The 18320-nt window shown below is 38.9% G+C and overlaps 1 protein-coding gene across 1 annotated transcript in view; it reads right to left on the reverse strand.

Annotated features, from left to right (window-relative positions):
* The window catches only part of rasgrf2a (Ras protein-specific guanine nucleotide-releasing factor 2a), a 28685-nt gene continuing 10365 nt past the window's right edge, over window positions 1-18320 (reverse strand). Inside the window, exons 4-13 of the mRNA XM_030742774.1 lie at window positions 9493-9605; window positions 8116-8176; window positions 7982-8011; window positions 7646-7749; window positions 7164-7248; window positions 5038-5235; window positions 4805-4884; window positions 4597-4714; window positions 2343-2411; window positions 1-1965 (exon numbers count right to left, since the gene is read on the reverse strand). Coding sequence (XP_030598634.1) covers window positions 1870-1965; window positions 2343-2411; window positions 4597-4714; window positions 4805-4884; window positions 5038-5235; window positions 7164-7248; window positions 7646-7749; window positions 7982-8011; window positions 8116-8176; window positions 9493-9605 — 954 coding nt within the window. The 3' untranslated portion in view covers window positions 1-1869. The remainder of the gene's footprint in view (window positions 1966-2342; window positions 2412-4596; window positions 4715-4804; window positions 4885-5037; window positions 5236-7163; window positions 7249-7645; window positions 7750-7981; window positions 8012-8115; window positions 8177-9492; window positions 9606-18320) is intronic.

The following is an 18320-nucleotide window of genomic DNA, read 5'->3' on the forward strand; positions in this document are numbered from 1 at the left end:
TTCTTTTTTGATTTTATTTTCAAGCTTGGAATATGTAAATATCTGTACATTACACAGAGTAATGCATGGAAAAATACATCAGCAAAACTGTCATTTCAAAGTGTAGCAGTGTAACAAAGTAGATTCTTCACCTTTGAAATGGGGCAAAATAAGCAAAACAACAAAAACCCTACAGAAATCATTTAAAGGATGGGGAAATCATGCTATATTCATGCTATAAACAAGTTTACAGTCTAATGAAAGTTTTTATAAATTAATAGTGCAAAGATCTTACTAATTCACTAATACAGTCAATAGAATTTGATATACGAATATGAAAAATGGGAGGGGAACTATTAAGAATGGCGCCGTATTTCTTTAACTGCGCTTTTGTATTATGAAAGAACCCTTTTAGACCAACTCTCAAAAAGTGAAGATCAGAAAGTTTTGTGTACAAAATCATGAACATTAAAAAACTCAAAAGACAGGATTTGATGGGCAAGAGGAATAACAATATCTTAAAAATTATAATGAGCAAATTTCAAAATCTGGAATGTATTTAATCTACAAGGTTTTTTTTGCTCTAACATCCAAGAGAAAGCGTGAGAACATACAACTTTAATTTTATCAGAGAATGAGATATAAAATTTGAAGCGTGAGATGACGTCTCCTGTGACACAGACGAGCAAGAATATGTGAAGAACTTCAGCTGTTTAGGAAACCCAGCGTGCGCATGTGCGCGCACACACACACACGCACACGCACACACACACACACACACACACACACACACACACACACACACACACACACACACACACACACACACACAGAGCTCACTTGCTACAGGGACCCCAACAACCCCAGATTTACTGTGTGGTATCTGGTTTGTGTTGATTTGATTTATGTTGAAGAAAACTTATGTAAGCACAACTGATTCAACAGACATGATATGATGACAGTTAAAGTGTAAAAACACTGGGCCACACCTCTTAATCTTTCAATTTTTGGAGTTTTCAGTTTCATTGGCACAGCTGTATAAAATCAAGTGCCTAGCCATGTAAATCAGCCTTTATAAACAGCTGTGAAAGAATGGATCGTTGTAAAGAGTGACAAATTACACTTCTCTATTTGGCAGCCTGATAGATTTGTGTGGGTTTGGCAAACGCCAGGAGAATGTTATTTACCTCACTGCACCATGTCAACTGTCAAGTTTGGTGGATGAGGGATAATGCTATGGGGAAATCAAACATTAAACAGCTCAAGTGCTGCACTTCTTTAAACGTCCTAACAGGGTGAGTCACCAAATTAAATCGTTTTCACATACTGAGCAGCATAGCAGAGAGTTGGCTACAATCGTTTTTTTACACATCTCGTGGAGACCCTAAATCTGCTTGGAAACTCCCACAGAGCAAACCTGGGGCCTTATTACACCATAACAGTTCTGAACACAACGCACAGAGAGAAGGTGAACCAGGGGTCAGCCGAGGCCCCTAAGCAGCTAATCTGGCCATCATCATGCAAATAATGTAGAGCTCATTTGAAAATGGTTATGTACAATATTATAGGCAGAATATTTTGTATTATATAATATCTTGTATTTTCCGCATGATAGCAGCAACTGGTTACTTTCTAGCGCCACATCACGTTGAGTAGCTAATATCTCTACAGTCAGAACTGTACCACTGCATGGCAAAGAGTTGTATCTGTTTTATAGCCTGCTCAATAAATATACACTTCAATAAGGCACATTTTCTCCTGAGTTTCCTAAGCACAATGACTGGTGGCATGTTATGTAACAAACCCTGCTGTATAATGAATGAATCACATTGTGTTGCTGTGAGCTGGAAATTATGTATATATAAACAATATATCTATTCTAAGGTAAAATTAGCCAGGTGGTACTCGGGGTTCAATCTTGAGTGAGAGTTCATAGAGAGTATCTTCATCCATCACTAGGGTCTTATCCAGCAGGAACTGAGTCACCTGGAAGGAGGTAAGACAGAAAACATATGTTAAGTGAAAGAGCTTAGATTTTTTTTTAAATCTATATTAAGCTCTCCAAAGTCAGCTGTCCACAAAGTATACAGCCCACAGGCCAACACAGGAGCTCAGCTTTGGCAAGTTAAGCAGTGAAAACAATTCTGAATAGAGCCCACACTTACTCTGATCCTGTTTTTAGATGACTGAAATACATTTGGTGCTGTACGGTCCACAGCAGTTTAACTTCCATGCCAGTGCTCCAGTTTTTCTATTTTTTTTTTAAATTATATAAATAGCTCATATAACCCCTACTTTAAAATAAATAAATAAATCAGAACAATTATTAAATGGTGGATTTAATGATATCCTATTAGACACACCTTTGGCTGGTGTTCTATCCTGTAGGGTGCTTGCTGGAACTGACGGATCTCCCGGATGATATGAGAAATCTGAGGGAAGAAAGACAGAGTCATTAGAAAGTTTCAGACAGGATGAGTTTCTCCATGGTGGGGGATTTATTTACCATTATCTGTCCTGGTCAGGGACTTTTCTGCCTCAAACCAGTAACCTGAAGTTACTCCCTGTTTACTGGCTTGGAGCCACATGCTTGTATTTCAAAGCAAATACTGTAAAAAAAAAGCTAATCAAAAATGGTGTTTTGGGTTGAATTCCAATCCTATGGCTACATGGAGTATAGGCCTTTTTGGGAGCCAGTACAATACTCTTGTTTATGCATCCAAGGCCTAAAGTCAACACTAGATAATTAATGTAGTTGATAAACAATTTAAGTGGAAAAGTTTAAACTGCATCTTAAATTAGAGCACATGTATTCCTTAAACATGTGCCCTTGTAATCCGTGATGAGTATCTTAGCCTCCAGAAGACGGCAACATGCTTAGACCTGAAGTCTGACACGACAAAATCTTTCACATTCGCAAACCTTTGCAGATTTAATATTATATGAAACAAAATTACAGTAATATAAATTGAATCACTGCAAGGGTAATTAGTTTTATAACAAACGTGAGCAATATGTATCAAAGCTTAGCTTGATTTTAAGAACTGCAAGTAGTAACTTTTATTGTTTTCATATAGCTTAATTCTTCAGTGAATATGGAGCCCCTTAAGTCCTGTAAGATTAATATTTTTTAATCTTGTGCAAACAGCACAGTTTCCTTGTGGGAACAAGTATTTATCTTGATAATTAATGATAAAGCATATGTGCTTTATCATAAACGATGTATCTAAATGATATATTTTAGAGAACTCAGCTAATCAAGTTTTCATTTCACCATTGAATGTAAAAAGAGTCTCGCTGCAGACAATGATAAAAACATCATTAACTGTCAACTGTTAGTGATATTATAACAAAGTGGAAGCGACTGGGAATGACAGCCACTCGGCCATGAAGTGATAGGCCATGTAAAAGGATCAGCAGATGCTGAGGCCCATAGTGCGCAAAGGTCGCCAACTTTCTGCAGTCAATTGCTGCAGACGTCCGATCTTCATGTGGCCTTCAGATTATCTCAAGAACAGTGCATATAGAGCTTCATGGAATGGGTTTTCATGGCCGAGCAGCTGCATCCAACCCTTACATCACCAAGAGCTATGCACTTGACAGAAAACTGAACAAATGGCAGCCAACATCCAAAGAAGAGCTTTGGAATGTCCTTCAAGAAGCCTGGAGAACTATTCTGGAAGACTTCTTAAAGAAATTATAGGAAAGCTTGCCTAAGAGAGTTCAGGCTGTGTTGAAGATTCAAAGGGGTCATACTAAATATTGACTCTGAAGCTCATTAGAACTGTACAAACACTGTTTTGCCTTATATACTGTATTTTCATTTACAATATGTTTGCACATGTTTCAGTAAATCACTGTCCCTATTTCCAATTTTCCTAGCAAAATATAAAGAAATGAGGGGTGGATGAAGACTTTTGTATTTTGTGCACACAAGACAGTAATCTGATTAAAAAAGGAAAAAAACAGACAAACCCAAAAGCAACATAAAAAATTACACTTAACAAGACTGCAGGGCTATAAGGATGTAGTCACAACAGATTCTTGGGTACTAACTCAAAGCCAAAATTCTTAAAAGAGTAGCAGTAATTGATGCATAAGAAAGTAATTTTCTTGTGCAACTTATTCATCTTTTGTGCAAATTTACAACTTATAAGACTGAGCAGCTGGAGGGATGTAGCCAGAACAGACATTTTGGTATCAAGTCAAAACCAAAACTGTGACTTCAGGTGTTTTTCTATCACATCACAGGTGCTATAACTACTTTAGGCACAGGACAGTAACAGCAGTTGTGTGCATAGATGTTTAGTGCCTCAGTAGATGACATGAGTGCTAGATGACCATTAGTGAGTATGCAATACCGTATGGTATGCACACCTCAAACTGATTAAAATCAGTTTTTCCAAAAACAGACAAGGCATTGAAAACTCAATATTAAAATCCTGATCTGTCCGTTATACATATCTGGATTCTATTATTGAGATTTCAATGCCTTGTCTGTTTTTAGAAAAACAGATTTGAATCTCTTTCATTTTTTTGGCTATATAGAAATCATAAATTTACAATGAATTGTGAGTTTTGTGCCATGTTACAGTTTTAGGAAAGAGTATTTCTTACCATCCTCATCTTGGAGAAGTTAACAAGACCCTCCTCTGTAAAGTTGGGCGTCCCTTCCTCAATGAAAGCCAGATCAGTGAGGTACATGCCCAGGTAAGGGACACATGGAGGATTACAGCTGCACACGCAAAGCAAAAATAGGCAGCGTTTATGAACTGATTTGAGACATGTATGCCATTACTTTCCTCTGGTAACTGGTAGCATTTACTTTTTCAGTGTCTCTCTGAGGTTCTTGAACCGCCCCTCTGATGACACAATCTTCTGCAGCCTGTCCATCAGTGCCTTTGTCTGAAAACAATGAAAAAAGCACAAATTGTTTAGTACGCAGATGCGATTTTATTTGTAGCAGCTTTTTTTATTTTATTTGTATTTATTTATAGTATAGTGTATTTATAGTATTTATTTTTATTTTATTTGTAGCATCAAAGAAGTGATATGAACCTGTTTGCAGACTTTTGCCCAGGTCTTCTTCAGCCTGAAGATGGCACTGCGGTTAAGTGCAGAGGTGATCTCCAGCACACCGTTGTAGTTGTTGAGGCAGCGACAGATGTCAGCCACTGCCAGCCACTTCTCAATGGAGCCAGCCCTGGAGCCCACATCAGTGTGGGTCATTATCTGAGACGCTACCAGGTTGCTCATCTGTGAAGCAAGGAATAGAGAGATGAGAGTTATTTCCAATAATTAGTTTATCTTCACAGATATGCCCTTATTTGCTGATATAAAACACCACCACCACCACCCAAAATAAACCTTAACTAATGAAATATGACCAGCTAGGACTGAGTCCCGTCTCATTAATGTGTGTGTTCACTAATACAATATTATAATACATAGTAAATAATATACAATATTATGTGTGACAAATGTCATCAGAATGTAAGTGTTAATTGTTCTTATCAGCTATGCCACCATACAAAACACTTTATATTATAAAAAATATACTTTCAATTTTAATTCAATTTTATTTACACAGCTCCAAATCACAACAACAGTCACCTCAAGCCTGTTGTACTTATGCAAACTAATGACATAAATAAATAAGGATTAGATAGAATTATTAAGAATAATAAAATTGTCGTTAAGAGTAAAACAACTGTTGACAAAAGTTTCATAACTATTAATTACCAGTTTTCACCAATGGTTATTATAGAGCAGCATGTCAGTATACAGATGCTCAGGGCGCTACCCTCGACTCCCACATATAGTATCCTCCACCTGAAACTGATAGACTGATAAAATATGATGCACTCCTGCAGTCTATGCTTTCTATCTGTACCGCAAATTCAGCTAGATCGGTGAAATGCTCCCTCTCCTTTCAGCAGTAAGAACCCAGTAATGCACTATTTCAAAATTACGGATATATTTTAATTTAGTTCTGTTTAAAGGCACAACTTTTACTTATATTTTTTCAACTACTACTTTCTGATTACTGAATGTTTTCTAATGTTACGTCTGTTGCATCATCTCAGCTCTGTCTCCCTCTAGCTCACAGCATAAGTGATGGTAAGATGCCAATGTACTGTAAGCAATGGTCTCCGCCTGGCCACTCCTATAAAAATTATCTGGTTTTTGCCACTGACTGAACAGGAGTGACATACCATCAGCCAGACATCTGGGCCTTTATAAAGCTGCGCATACAGGAGGCACTGCCGATTGCTGGCTTCCAGAATGCAAATCATTATCACATTTTCTGGGGTTGCCCAAAGGTTCTGAATTACTGGAAGGAGGTGGATAGAGTAATGCAACTCATTTTCAAATCTGCCATTCCTCTTGATTTTAAAATAATGTATCTAGGATACAAACCTCCACAACTTAAAGGAATAGATGGATATCTGTGGAATGTTCTTTTGGCATCAGGGAAGAAAACAATAATGAAAAAAATGGATGGTACAACATGAACCAACTGTTAAAGATTGGAACGAGGTGACCATGTCTATTTATAAAATGGAAAAAATGACTTTTTCTGTGAATCTACAGATGGATATGTTTGTTAAACACTGGGAGAAATGGGAGAAATATGCTAGAAAATGTATACCTAACTTTACTTGAAGTAAATGAGGAACTACCTAAAGTATGAAAATGTAACCCTGTCTTGCTTTCTTTTGCTAAACTCTTACTTTTGCAATCTTCCCCTTAGGTTAAACACTGCTACATGTTAATGTTCCCTCTCTGTTTTTGTTTTGTCAAAATGTTCTTGTTTCTTTTCTTTTCTCTATAAAACAAGTATATGTTAAAAAAAAGAAAGAAGACATAAGATTTATTGTAGGGTCTTTACCCACAATACAAAGCGCCTTGAGGTGACTGTTTGTTGTGATTTGGCGCTATATAAATAAAATTGAATTGAATTGAATAAGATGGAGACAGTATGAAACATTTGTTTTTCTTTAGCTCCCCCAATACTCTTTTTTTTGGGGGACTGAATTAGGGTTGATTGTATTGAAGCTAAAGAGTGTTGACTGTGTTATTTTTGTTTCCACTAATAAGGAAAAGAATAAAAAATAAAGTTAAAAAAAAAATAAATAAATAAAGCTGCACATAAACACCACCACACCACTGTTAAGTCTTACATCATTGAAGTGCTGGCTGGTCTTCATGATGTACGGAGTCCTCTCCATTTTGTCCAGCTTCATCCAGCCCTGACCTAGGAACTCCCTGCAGGAAAGGAAACATGCAGGATCATATTTTGCACACACTGTATGTCCACATGTCATAACCTGCTACCTACAGTCTCTCAGCTTTACCTCACCTAGTCTTATGCCACTGATGTGAAGATACCTTTGACTCAAATACTATATTTACTGTAAGTGTAACTTTGGCATGTACTTTACTTAAGTATTTCCATTTTATACTAATCAATCTGATCTCACTGGCAGCCCACATCAGCTCATGGCTCATCTATTTGGCAAATCTCATATATCTTGCCTGCAGATGCTAGTTAAGCTGCTCACTTGACTAGTACCCTATACTAAAATATTTCAAAAGGATGATCATATAAAATAACTCCAGGCTGATGCAAGGAGAGTTTGAATGTCCTGTATAATATACTTACTCATAAGGAATACTCCTGAACACAATGTGATCCAGCAGGGTGATCTGTTCTGCCAGTTCCATAGCTGAGAGAGACTCAAAACACTCTGCTTTGGGACTCTCCGCCTTAAAAACACATTCACAGACAAACAAACTGCATGCGTACAAAATAGTACTGAATTGCAAAGAGCTACAGAGGACTACAGCACCACACAAGCACAAAGTAACTCCACATATTAGGAAACCACCTGTGGATATTCGATGAGGGAGGTAACAGAATTCACCACAGTACAGAGTAACCACAGCTGGTCTTTTTCATGAGGGAAGGAGGTCTTCATAACAAGAACAGTATTCTTACCACAATGAAGTGTAGGAGGGGGCAGCTTTTCTGTGTCATTCATGAGATAAAGGATTTCAACAATCATTGAAAGGATTATAAATTTGTCAGGAAAATCTTCAATGAAACCCTTCTGTTAATGAGATGATACTGACCATTTGTAATATGTCCTCTATCCTTAGCTGAGTGTCGTCTTGTTCTTCTTGAGAAATTGCACTGGAGAGCAAAAATAAAACAGCATTATATATATGCAGTACGAAGGGTGTTCTGTATTTGTACTCATGAACATTATGCAAACTACAACAATACTTCATGTTGCATTGAAAATGACTCCATTTAAAAATTATTATCTAAAATTTGTATGCATTATTATTCATCAATTTAGTAATAGTTATTTAACCCCTGAAATTAGGAGACTCTTGACTAGCATATAATAGACAGCTGTGGTCAAAATAACAAAGTCAATGAGGAAGTACCTTAAACCTGCATTCTTTTTAATGGTCAGCAGGGGGCGACTTCTCTGGTTGCAAAAAGAAGTCTGCATAGAAAGCAAATGGCTCCTGTGATCTTTGACCTTGGTAAACACCTTCTGATCATTTTTTCCCCTCAGTCTTTACTTTCAGGTGTTTTTCAATACAGCATTTTGTAAATTATGGTCCTCATTGGTCAAAAAGGACAATGAAGCAGGGTATACATTATTTGAATAAAGTATGCAGTGTGCCTTGGTTTCACAGTCATATCCACCCTGCACTCACAATGTCTGGTTCAAAAACCTAAGAGGGTGAAGGTGATAATACTCAGCTTGAGGATTCACATAGAGACCTCACAATGGGTGGTGTCACGGTGGCCACGCCTATCTTTCAGATACAGTTTATGGTATTGAAACGCGCCTGCATGAGCAGGGTCATGTGGCTAACAACAGAGGGAACTGAAGTAGCAGTATCTGTTCTTCTTATATAATCTACTGTTTACCTTCATGATCCTAGAGGCAAGTAGGTAAACAGCACTTGCCTCCAAGTGTGAGTCAATCCCAACAAATTCTAGTGTTAAAATGCCCAAATTAACAGCACTGAAAACCATGTTTAACTCACTTATCCTGTATTTACAGGCAAGCCTTAAAGTTAGGGCATATCTGCTTTGTTTGACAGGTGCACAGACACAAGCAGTTGTTTTGTATAGACCATCTAAGAAACTTGTATTGTGTTAGTTTGTTACTGAAAACAGATATTTGCAAACTGCACTAATTACCAAATATCTGTGTTGCCCCCATACAATTTATCAATGCAGACCAACCTCTTTTCCAGATATGGCAACATCTGAGTCCAAACCCTCCCCCCAGCATCACAGGGGCTAAAATACTCATGGTGTTTCAAAATGCACAAACCAATGGGCGACATCATGGTTGATATGTCTATTTCTTATACACAGTCTATGACTTCACCTTGCCTATTGTAGAAAAGAAAAATTCTAGGACAGTGTAAGAACAAAATAAGGACAAGTACAAATGATATTTTGAAGCAGTCCCTGTTTACCTTAATATGTTTGTTGTAGCTTTCCTCTCTTGCGGGAGCAGATCTGGATCTCGCAGCACCTCTTCCAGGAGACCAATCACCCCCATCTTCAGCTCACCGTTCATTTCAAAGTCCTGATTAAAAAAAAACAAAAACACATGCATATACATTTATAAGTAAGCTTACAGTTAGGATTAGAGTAGCGCGTGCTGAAAGATTAATTTCTGTGGTGTATTTTGTATTTAACCTCTAGTTAAATACACCATACACCAGTACCATACACATTCATATGTGACTGCATCATACACATTAGAGTTGGTTAGTCTCTTTGGTTTGCTAACTTATTCATTTTTACTAGTTACCCAACTTTTAGTTTACACTTAGCTTTTTAGTTAGGGCTAGGCAGGTCATAAAAATATCAATGTCTATATTACTTTGTTTGATTTAATTAGAGCCAAAAAGATCACATTTCTTTTAGAGTGGTAGCAGCCTGAGTCACTCGCCCATATAAGCTAAAGTTACCTTTCTTCCATGGTAATGGGAATACTAAGTCAAAAATCTCATACACATTTTAACCTACACTGCCTGGCCAAAAAAAAAGTCGCCACCTGGATTTAACTAAGCAAATAGGTACGAGCCTCCTATTGGATGATTACTGCATGGATGATTATCTTTCAGCAGGCAACAAGTTATTTAACCCCAACTGGTGAAATTAGTTACTTCTCATGTCTTAAACAAACAAGTCGAAAGACACATCTCATGGTCATGGAAAAGACGTCAGTCTGTTTGAGAAGGGTCAAATCATTGGCATGCATCAAGCAGAGAAAACATCTAAGGAGATTGCAGAAACTACTAAAATTGGTTTAAGAACTGTCCAACGCATTATTAAAAACTGGAAGGATAGGGGGGACCCATCGTGAAGTGATGCCTGTGGGGGCAGTGCTATGATCGGTTGCTGCAGTTGGTCAGGTCTAGGTTCAGCAACATTATGTGCTCAAAGAATGAAGTCAGCTGCCTACCGGAATATACTGAATGACCAGGTTATTCCATCAATGGATTTTTTTTCTTCCCTGATGGCACGGGCATATTCCAAGATGACAATGCCAGGATTCATCGGGCTCGAATTGTAGAAGAGTGGGTCTGGGAGCATGAGACATCATTTTCACACATAGATTGGCCACCACAGAGTCCAGACCTCAGCCCCATTGAGAAACTTTGGGATGTGTTGGAGAAGGCTTTGTGCAGTGGTCAGAATCTGCCATCATCACTGCAAGATCTTGGTGAAAAATTAATGCACCACTGGATGGAAATAAATGTTGTGACATTGCAGAAGCTTATCGAAACAATGCCACAGTGAATGCATGCCGTAATCAAAGCTAAAGGCAGTCCAACGAAATATTAATGTGTGCCCTTTTTTTGGTGGTGACTTTTTTTTGGCCAGGCAGTATAGCTATAATAGCTGACTAGTGCAAACTAAGGTCCTGGAACGCAGTGTTTCTTTCCAAATATAAATTACTGCAGATGGACACAGGAATTTATTTTTTTTTTAATTACAGTGACCCTGACTGTACTAAAGTTACTAATTTGACACAATCTGATATTGCCACATTGAAGTTGTCAACACAAGCCAGTTTACTTTGACTGCCAGTCTTAAGCCCAGATAAAAGGGGAGGATTATATCAGGAAGGGGATCCAGCATAAAATCTTGGCCAAATCAATCATGGATCATAAAGAATGAGATTTCCATACAAGATCAATCAGGGCCTGGGTTAACAATGACCACCTCCAGTGCTATTGATCAACAGGGTGCCGGTGGAAATTGTGCTTCTGTTGGCCAAAGACAAAGCATAACAAGAGGTGGAAGGTGCGTTAGGAGGCAGCGAGAGTGACGGAAAGGCAGGAGTGTGGAGGTGAGAGTAGGTACTCTAAATGTAGGGACTATGACTGGTAACAGGAGAGAGCTGGCTGATATGATGGACTGAAAAAAGCTTGATATATTGTGTGTGCAGGAGACCAGGTGGAAGGAAAGCAAGGCCAGGAGCATTGGAGGTGGATTCCAGCTGTGATGTAGATAGGAAGAGAAATGGAGTAGGGTTCATTTTAAAGTAAGAGTATGTAAGGTGAAGAGTGTCAGACAGGATCACGCGTTTAAAACTAATGTGCATATGCATGGATGTCAGAAGAGAAAGAGGAATTATGGAGGAAGTTGAATGAAGTGGTAGAGCGTTCCCAGGAGGGAGATTGGTGATTGGAACAGATTTCAGTGTACATGTAGGTGAAGTGAACAGAGGTGATGAGGAGGTACTGATACATATGGTGGTAAGAAGAGAAATGCAGGAGGATGGATGGTAGTGGATTTTGCAAAAAGGATGGAAATGACTGTGGTGAAAATGTACTTTAAGTAGAAGAAGGAACATAGGGTGACATATAAAAGTAGAGGAAGGTGCAAACAGATGGACTACATCTTATGCAGATTGCACCTGAAAGGGCACGACAAGGGGGTGGCAGGAGAGAATGTAGCAAGGCAGCATCGGGTGGGAGTCTGTAGGATGACTTTGGACATCAAAAAGAAGAAGCGAGTGAAGAAAGAGGCAAGGATTAAGTGGTGGAACTTGAAGAAGGAAGAATGTTGCTCAGAGTTCAGGAAGGAGTTGAGACAAGCTTTGGGTAGTAGGGAAGAGTTACCAGATGAATGGGAAAGTACAGCTCTAGTGCTGAGGGAAACTGCCAAGAAGGTGTTTGATGTATCCTCTGGACATAGAAAAGAGGACAAAGAGAGTTGGTGGTGGAAAGAGGAAGTACAGGAAAGTATTCAAAGGAAGAGGTTAGCAAAGAAAAAGTGGAATAGTCTGGCAGGTGAAGAAAGTAGACAGTAGTAGTGGGCGGCTAGGCATACAGCAAAAAGAGAGGCGGCAAAGGAAAAGGCCTATAGTGAGTTGTATGTGAGGCTGGACAATAAGGAAGGAGAAAATGACTTGTACCAACTGACTAGGCAGAGATATTGAGATGGAAAGGATGTGTAGCACGTTAGGGTGGTTAAAAATTGAGACAGAAATGTGCTAACAAGTGAAGAGAGTGTGTGTTGAAGATGGAAGGAGTACTTTGAGGAGCTGATAAATAAAGAAATAAGAGAGAGAGGAGAACAAATGGAGGATAGCTAGTGAAACAGGAAATGCAGAGGATTAGTAACGAGGAAGTGAGGGCAGCTATGAAGAGGATGAAGGCGGTTGGTCCAGATGACATACCTGTGGAGGTATGGAGATGTCTAGGAGAGAGAGCAGTGGACTTTTTGATCAGACTGTTTAACACAATCCAGGAGAGTGAGAGGATGCCTGAGGAATGGAGAAGAAGTGTACTGGTACTGATTTTCAAGAACAAGGGTGATGTGCAGAGCTGTAGTAACTACAGAGGGATATAGTTGATGAGCCATACCATGAAGCTATGGGAAAGAGTTGTTAAAGCTAAGCTGAGAAGACGCTTAATGATCAGTGAGCAGCAGCGTGGCTTCATGCCAAGAAAGAGCACTACAGATGTGATGTTTGCTTTGAGAGTGTTGATAGAGAAGTACAGAGAAGGTCAGAAGAAGTTGCACTGTCTCTTTGTGGATCTAGAGAAAGAATATGATAGGGTGCCAAGAGAGGAACTGTGAAACTGCATGGGAATGGCAGCATCAGGAATGGCAGAGGGTGAGGGTGGTCTAGGACATGTATGAAACAGTGGTGAGGTGTGAGGTCAGGCAGAAGTCTCCATGTACTATGATATTTGCAGACAACATTGTGATCTCTAGAGAAAATAGTGAGCAGGTGGAAGAGACCCTGGAGAGGTGGAGGTATGTTCTGGAGAGAAGAGGAATGAAAGTCAGTAGATGCAAGAAAGAATGATGTGTATGAATGAGGAGACAGGTGGAAAGGTGAACATACAAGGAATAGAGATAGTGAAGGTAGATGAGTTTGAATACCTGGGGTCAACCATCCAATAGCAATGGACAGAGCACGAGAGATGTGAAGAAGAAGGTACAGGCAGGATGGAGATGAGCGTCAGGGTGACTTGTTACAGAAGGATAGCAGCAAAAGTGAAAGGGATGGTTTACAACATGGTAGTGAGAGCTGCTATGACGTATGGGGTGGAGACAGTGGCACTGACAAAAAGACAGGAGACCAAGCTGGAGGTGGCAGAGTTGAAGATGTTAAGATTTTCACTAGGAGTGACCAGAATGGACAATACTAGAAATGAGTATATCAGAGGGACAGCTCAGGTTGAGCAGTTTGGAGGCAAAGTTAGAGAGGCAAGGCTGAGATGGTTTGGACATGTGTAAGGAGAGATAGTGGATATACTGGACAAAGTATGTTGAAGATCGAGCTGCCAGGCAGGAGGAAAACCATCAACAAACACAAAGACTGCATAAAAGCCAAACATAACTGCAACACATGAACTTTGATCAACACAAAGTTTCACCCCCCATGCTCACCTACCTTCATGCTTGTCAACACCAGGTGCACTAAACAGGTGACTGCAACTACCTTTAACCCTAAAAGACACACCCAAAGTGGCACACCCCCACAACCAAAACCTAATGAAGTGCACGTACAAAAACTAAACCCAACACACAAACAAAGAACTTGCATCAATGGCTCCTACGTCCTGGCCCAAATTATTCCAGAGCAATAATTACATCATACTACCATGAAGGAGATACTACATCACAAATATTTATACTATAACTAAATGCCACTACTTACTCTAAATAGTCAAAGAATTAGCCCACGTCCATTGTAAATAAGAGAAGTAAACAGCTGCCAAAGGTCAAAACAAATCTTAATGGATTCTCTGCTTTTTGAATAAGGAACACCTTGTGCCTATAAAAACACTCAGTCTTTGTTTTGATATGAAGCTGACATACAAGTCATTTACAATCAGGAAGTGTTTCCACAACTCTTCCAGTCAACCATAAGTTGCGAGGTGCAGAATCATCCACAATGATAACCATATCTCCAGGAACTTATCTGTTATATGTTATATTATATGTGACATATAATTTCATTATGTGTCACATATAATGACAATAAAGCTATTCTATTCTATTCTCTAACATAATTCCATCTGATTCTCTTTCCTCAAACTATTCTTTACCCAGGCTAGATTCAAAGACTTCTTTCAGCTGTTTCTTCTTCTTCCTTAGCTCCAGCAGCAAACTCTACCTAAGAAGCCATGCAACATCCTTTTCAGATGTTCATTTGCCTCAACAGTATTTGCTGACTTAACATCAGGATCATCTGAAGAGACCCCGTTCAAAATCATCAGGGTTCACTGGCCAGTTTGTTTCTGGTTCAGTAAGAAACTTCAGTTCTGTCATCCAAGTGTCAGCCTTCAAAAAAGATTGCACTTTGGCTCTTCGAGAAACCAGATCAGCAGGATTACTTAATGTATTGCCATATCTCCAGTGAAAAGGTATGGATGATTCAAGTATCTCTGTAACCTGGTTTGCTTCAAATATTTTTAACCTTGACAAGGAATGTCTTAAATCTATAACAACCTAGATGACCTTTAACTTCATGCTTTTAAATCCATTTAGGTTATTGTGTCCATTGTGGTTATTGTCTAATCAGATGCTTAATCTCGATGGCATTACCTTGGCCTCCGGTAACACGCTGAGGAATCTTTGTCATTTTTGACCATGATATGTCCTTCCTATTAAACAAATATATAGGACTGCTTTCTTGCATTTGCACAGTATTTCTAAGATTAGAAACATCCTGTCTCGGCTGAAAAACGAGTTCATGCATTTATTACTTCTACGCTGGACTGCTGTAATTCATTATTATTAGGTTGTCTTAATATCTCCCTGAAAAGCCTTCAGTTGATCTAAAATGATGCAGCAAGAATGCTGACAGGGACTAGAAAGAGAGAGTACATTTCTCCTATACTGGCTTCTCTTCATTGGCTCCCTGTTAAATCCGAGATGAAATTTAATTCTTCAAATCCTTCTCTTCACATACAAGGTCTTGAATAATCACGCCCCATCTTATCTTAAAGATCTCATAGTACTGTATCACCCCAATAGAGCACTTTGCTCTCAAGACTGCTGGTTTACTTGTGGTTTCTAGGGTATTTAAGTGTAGAATAGAGCCCTCAGCCTTCAGGCCCCTCTTCTGTTGAACCAGCTCCCAGTTTGGGTTTGGAAGAGAGACACCCACTCTACTTTTAAGATTAGGCTTAAAGCTTTCCTTTTAGATAAAGCTCACAGTTAGGGCTGGATCAGGTGACCCTGAAACCTCCCTTAGTTACTCTGCAATGGGCCTAGGCTGCTGGGGGGTTCCCATGACACATTGAGTGTTTCTTTTCATTCACCTCTTTTACTCTGTTTATACACCACTCTGTATTTAATCACTGGTCGGGGCAGATGGCTGCCCCTCCCTGAGCCTGGTTTTGGCGGATGTTTCTTCCTGTTCCATTTAAAAGGGAGCTTTCCCTTCCCACTGTTGCCAAGTGCTTGCCATTAAGGGCCATCTTATTGTTGGGGTTTTCTCTGTATTTCTGTAGGGTAATTATCTTACAATATAAAGCTGTGATTTGAGGTTATATACAGTACCAGTCAAAAGTTTTTGACTGGCAGTGTAAATAAAAATGAATTGAATTGAAATGTTTCTGATATCCTTCAGTATAAAAGTACTACTATACTGCAGTACAAAGGTACTATCAGTCCAAAAAAACTGACTCCAGTACTTTTACATTTGAAACTCTTCTTCAAAGCACCCATCAACCTTAAAAACTGCAAGGTGAAGATCATCCAGCCAGATGCTCCATTCTTTTGCAACAGTGGCTGGCAACATGTCAACCCAAACCTGATGATCTCTGTAGAGTTTCTGAAGGGTTAATATAGCAGATAACACAGCAGGTGGCAAAGCCCCCAAGGGGTTGTAGATAGAGTTTATGGTGGATAATATCCCTCTGCTTGTGAGAGGTTTGTTCTTATTTATGATTGTAAACTTGAATGTATCTGATTGGATACACCACTGAACACCCAATGCTCTCTCTACTGGCAAGGTGTCATTGTCCAAATCCAAATCCTTAACCTCCTTTGATCTCTCCTGCTAAGGTAGGGCAGCAAGCACAACTCGTCTGTTGCTAATCCATTTGGTAAGCTTAAAGCCTCCTTTAGCACAGAAAGTGTTTGACAGTGTGACACTGCGTCACTTTGGAACCAACAGAGGCAAGATAATCATCCACATAAAAAAATATGTAGAACAGTGTCAACAACCTCTTGTCTGAATTGCTCCCTGTTATCCTCTGTGCATTTCCTCCAGGGAAACTTACACAGCTTGGCGATGAGGTGGCTCCAAACAAGTATACTGGTATCCTATATTCCACCTGATCCTGACCATGATCTCCAACTGGCCACCAAAGAAACCTTAACAGGTCCAAGTCAGTTGGATGGAACATAGGCTCAGTGTCTATGAGTACAACAGGCTCCTTAAGGAACTTAGTTATGACTCCAACCAGTGAGCTAGTAATAACAGGACCCTGCAGGAGCTATGCATTCAGAGATGTTCCTTGGAATGAAGCTGCACAACCAAAACCAACTCTCAACCTATTTTTCTGAGGATGACCCCCCCCCCCCCCCCCCCCCCCCATTGTGTGGAATATATCATATCCTACTGTTGCAACATTCCAGCACTTCAGCTGGCACCCTCTCAGTATGTGATGTTTTCGAGATAAGGTGAACCTGTTGGTACTTTGTTAATAGTATGCAATTATTTAATATCTATGTTTACAAAGTGTGATTTTATAGGAAATTCACACTAAAGGCCTGAAAATTAGATTAAAACTATAGGACCAATAGCAATAAAGTAGAGGAGGGTAAAAAGCCACAAACTGAACAGACCTTTGAAGGATGATTTTTAAAAAATACTGAAAGGTCATGGCCACATAACACTTATCCTAGACCCAAATAACAAAAGTTTACTTTTCAGGCTACAACATTCAGCTACAAAAATAGCATCTTATATAATGTAAGATGAAAATGATAGTCCTTTCAGTGTCCCTGGGGAAGACACTGACCTTTCTCCATGCATCCTGGGTGGGAGACAAGACATGCAGAGCAAAAAGCACCTCCATCAGGGAAAAGAGTGATCGTAGAGGAGACACAATGAAAACAGACTAGAGAGGCTCTCAGTAGCATGCATACCTCGCCTAAATTGCCTATGTGTCAATACTACGCTGCAATATTTACCACCTAATGCTGTAATACTACATAAATTACTAGATCACAAAGCCTAGAAGTTTCTTTTCTTGGTTTTTCAAAACTGTAAAACATGATTTTATATTTTTATCTTTAAAAATGAGATGCACATGAACAGATAATGGCATATAGTCTGGATATATTTTATGTTTATGTACCTTAATGGCATTCTCAAAAAAGAAAAACATTTCCAGAGATATGAATTGTATATGTGTATATAATTTTTCTGTAGGTTTTCTAGTTCATTTGAATTATTGTGAATATTTTAAAAAAGAAAGTAAATTCTCAAAAGTAACTGTTTACCTGAGTGCCAAATTGCATTGCTACTGATGAAAAATTCACAGAGATATGAATTTAAATTTTTTTCACAATGATGAGATAGGGACTTTTTTTAGAAAAAAAAATTTGGTGATGATGACCTTTGACCTTGAAAATGAAATAGTTTCATGAATTTTGGTTCAAAGCTTTCTGAAATATGGGATATTTAAAATGTTTGAATATTTTTGGAGGCTCTGACCTTTGACCGGTTCACGACCAAAATTTAATAAATTGTTCCTTGTACTACCCTGAACAACACCAGATATTTTCATCGAAATCCATTCATAGTTTC

The sequence above is a fragment of the Archocentrus centrarchus genome, chromosome 12 (assembly GCF_007364275.1).
Source record: "Archocentrus centrarchus isolate MPI-CPG fArcCen1 chromosome 12, fArcCen1, whole genome shotgun sequence".
NCBI lineage: Eukaryota > Metazoa > Chordata > Actinopteri > Cichliformes > Cichlidae > Archocentrus > Archocentrus centrarchus.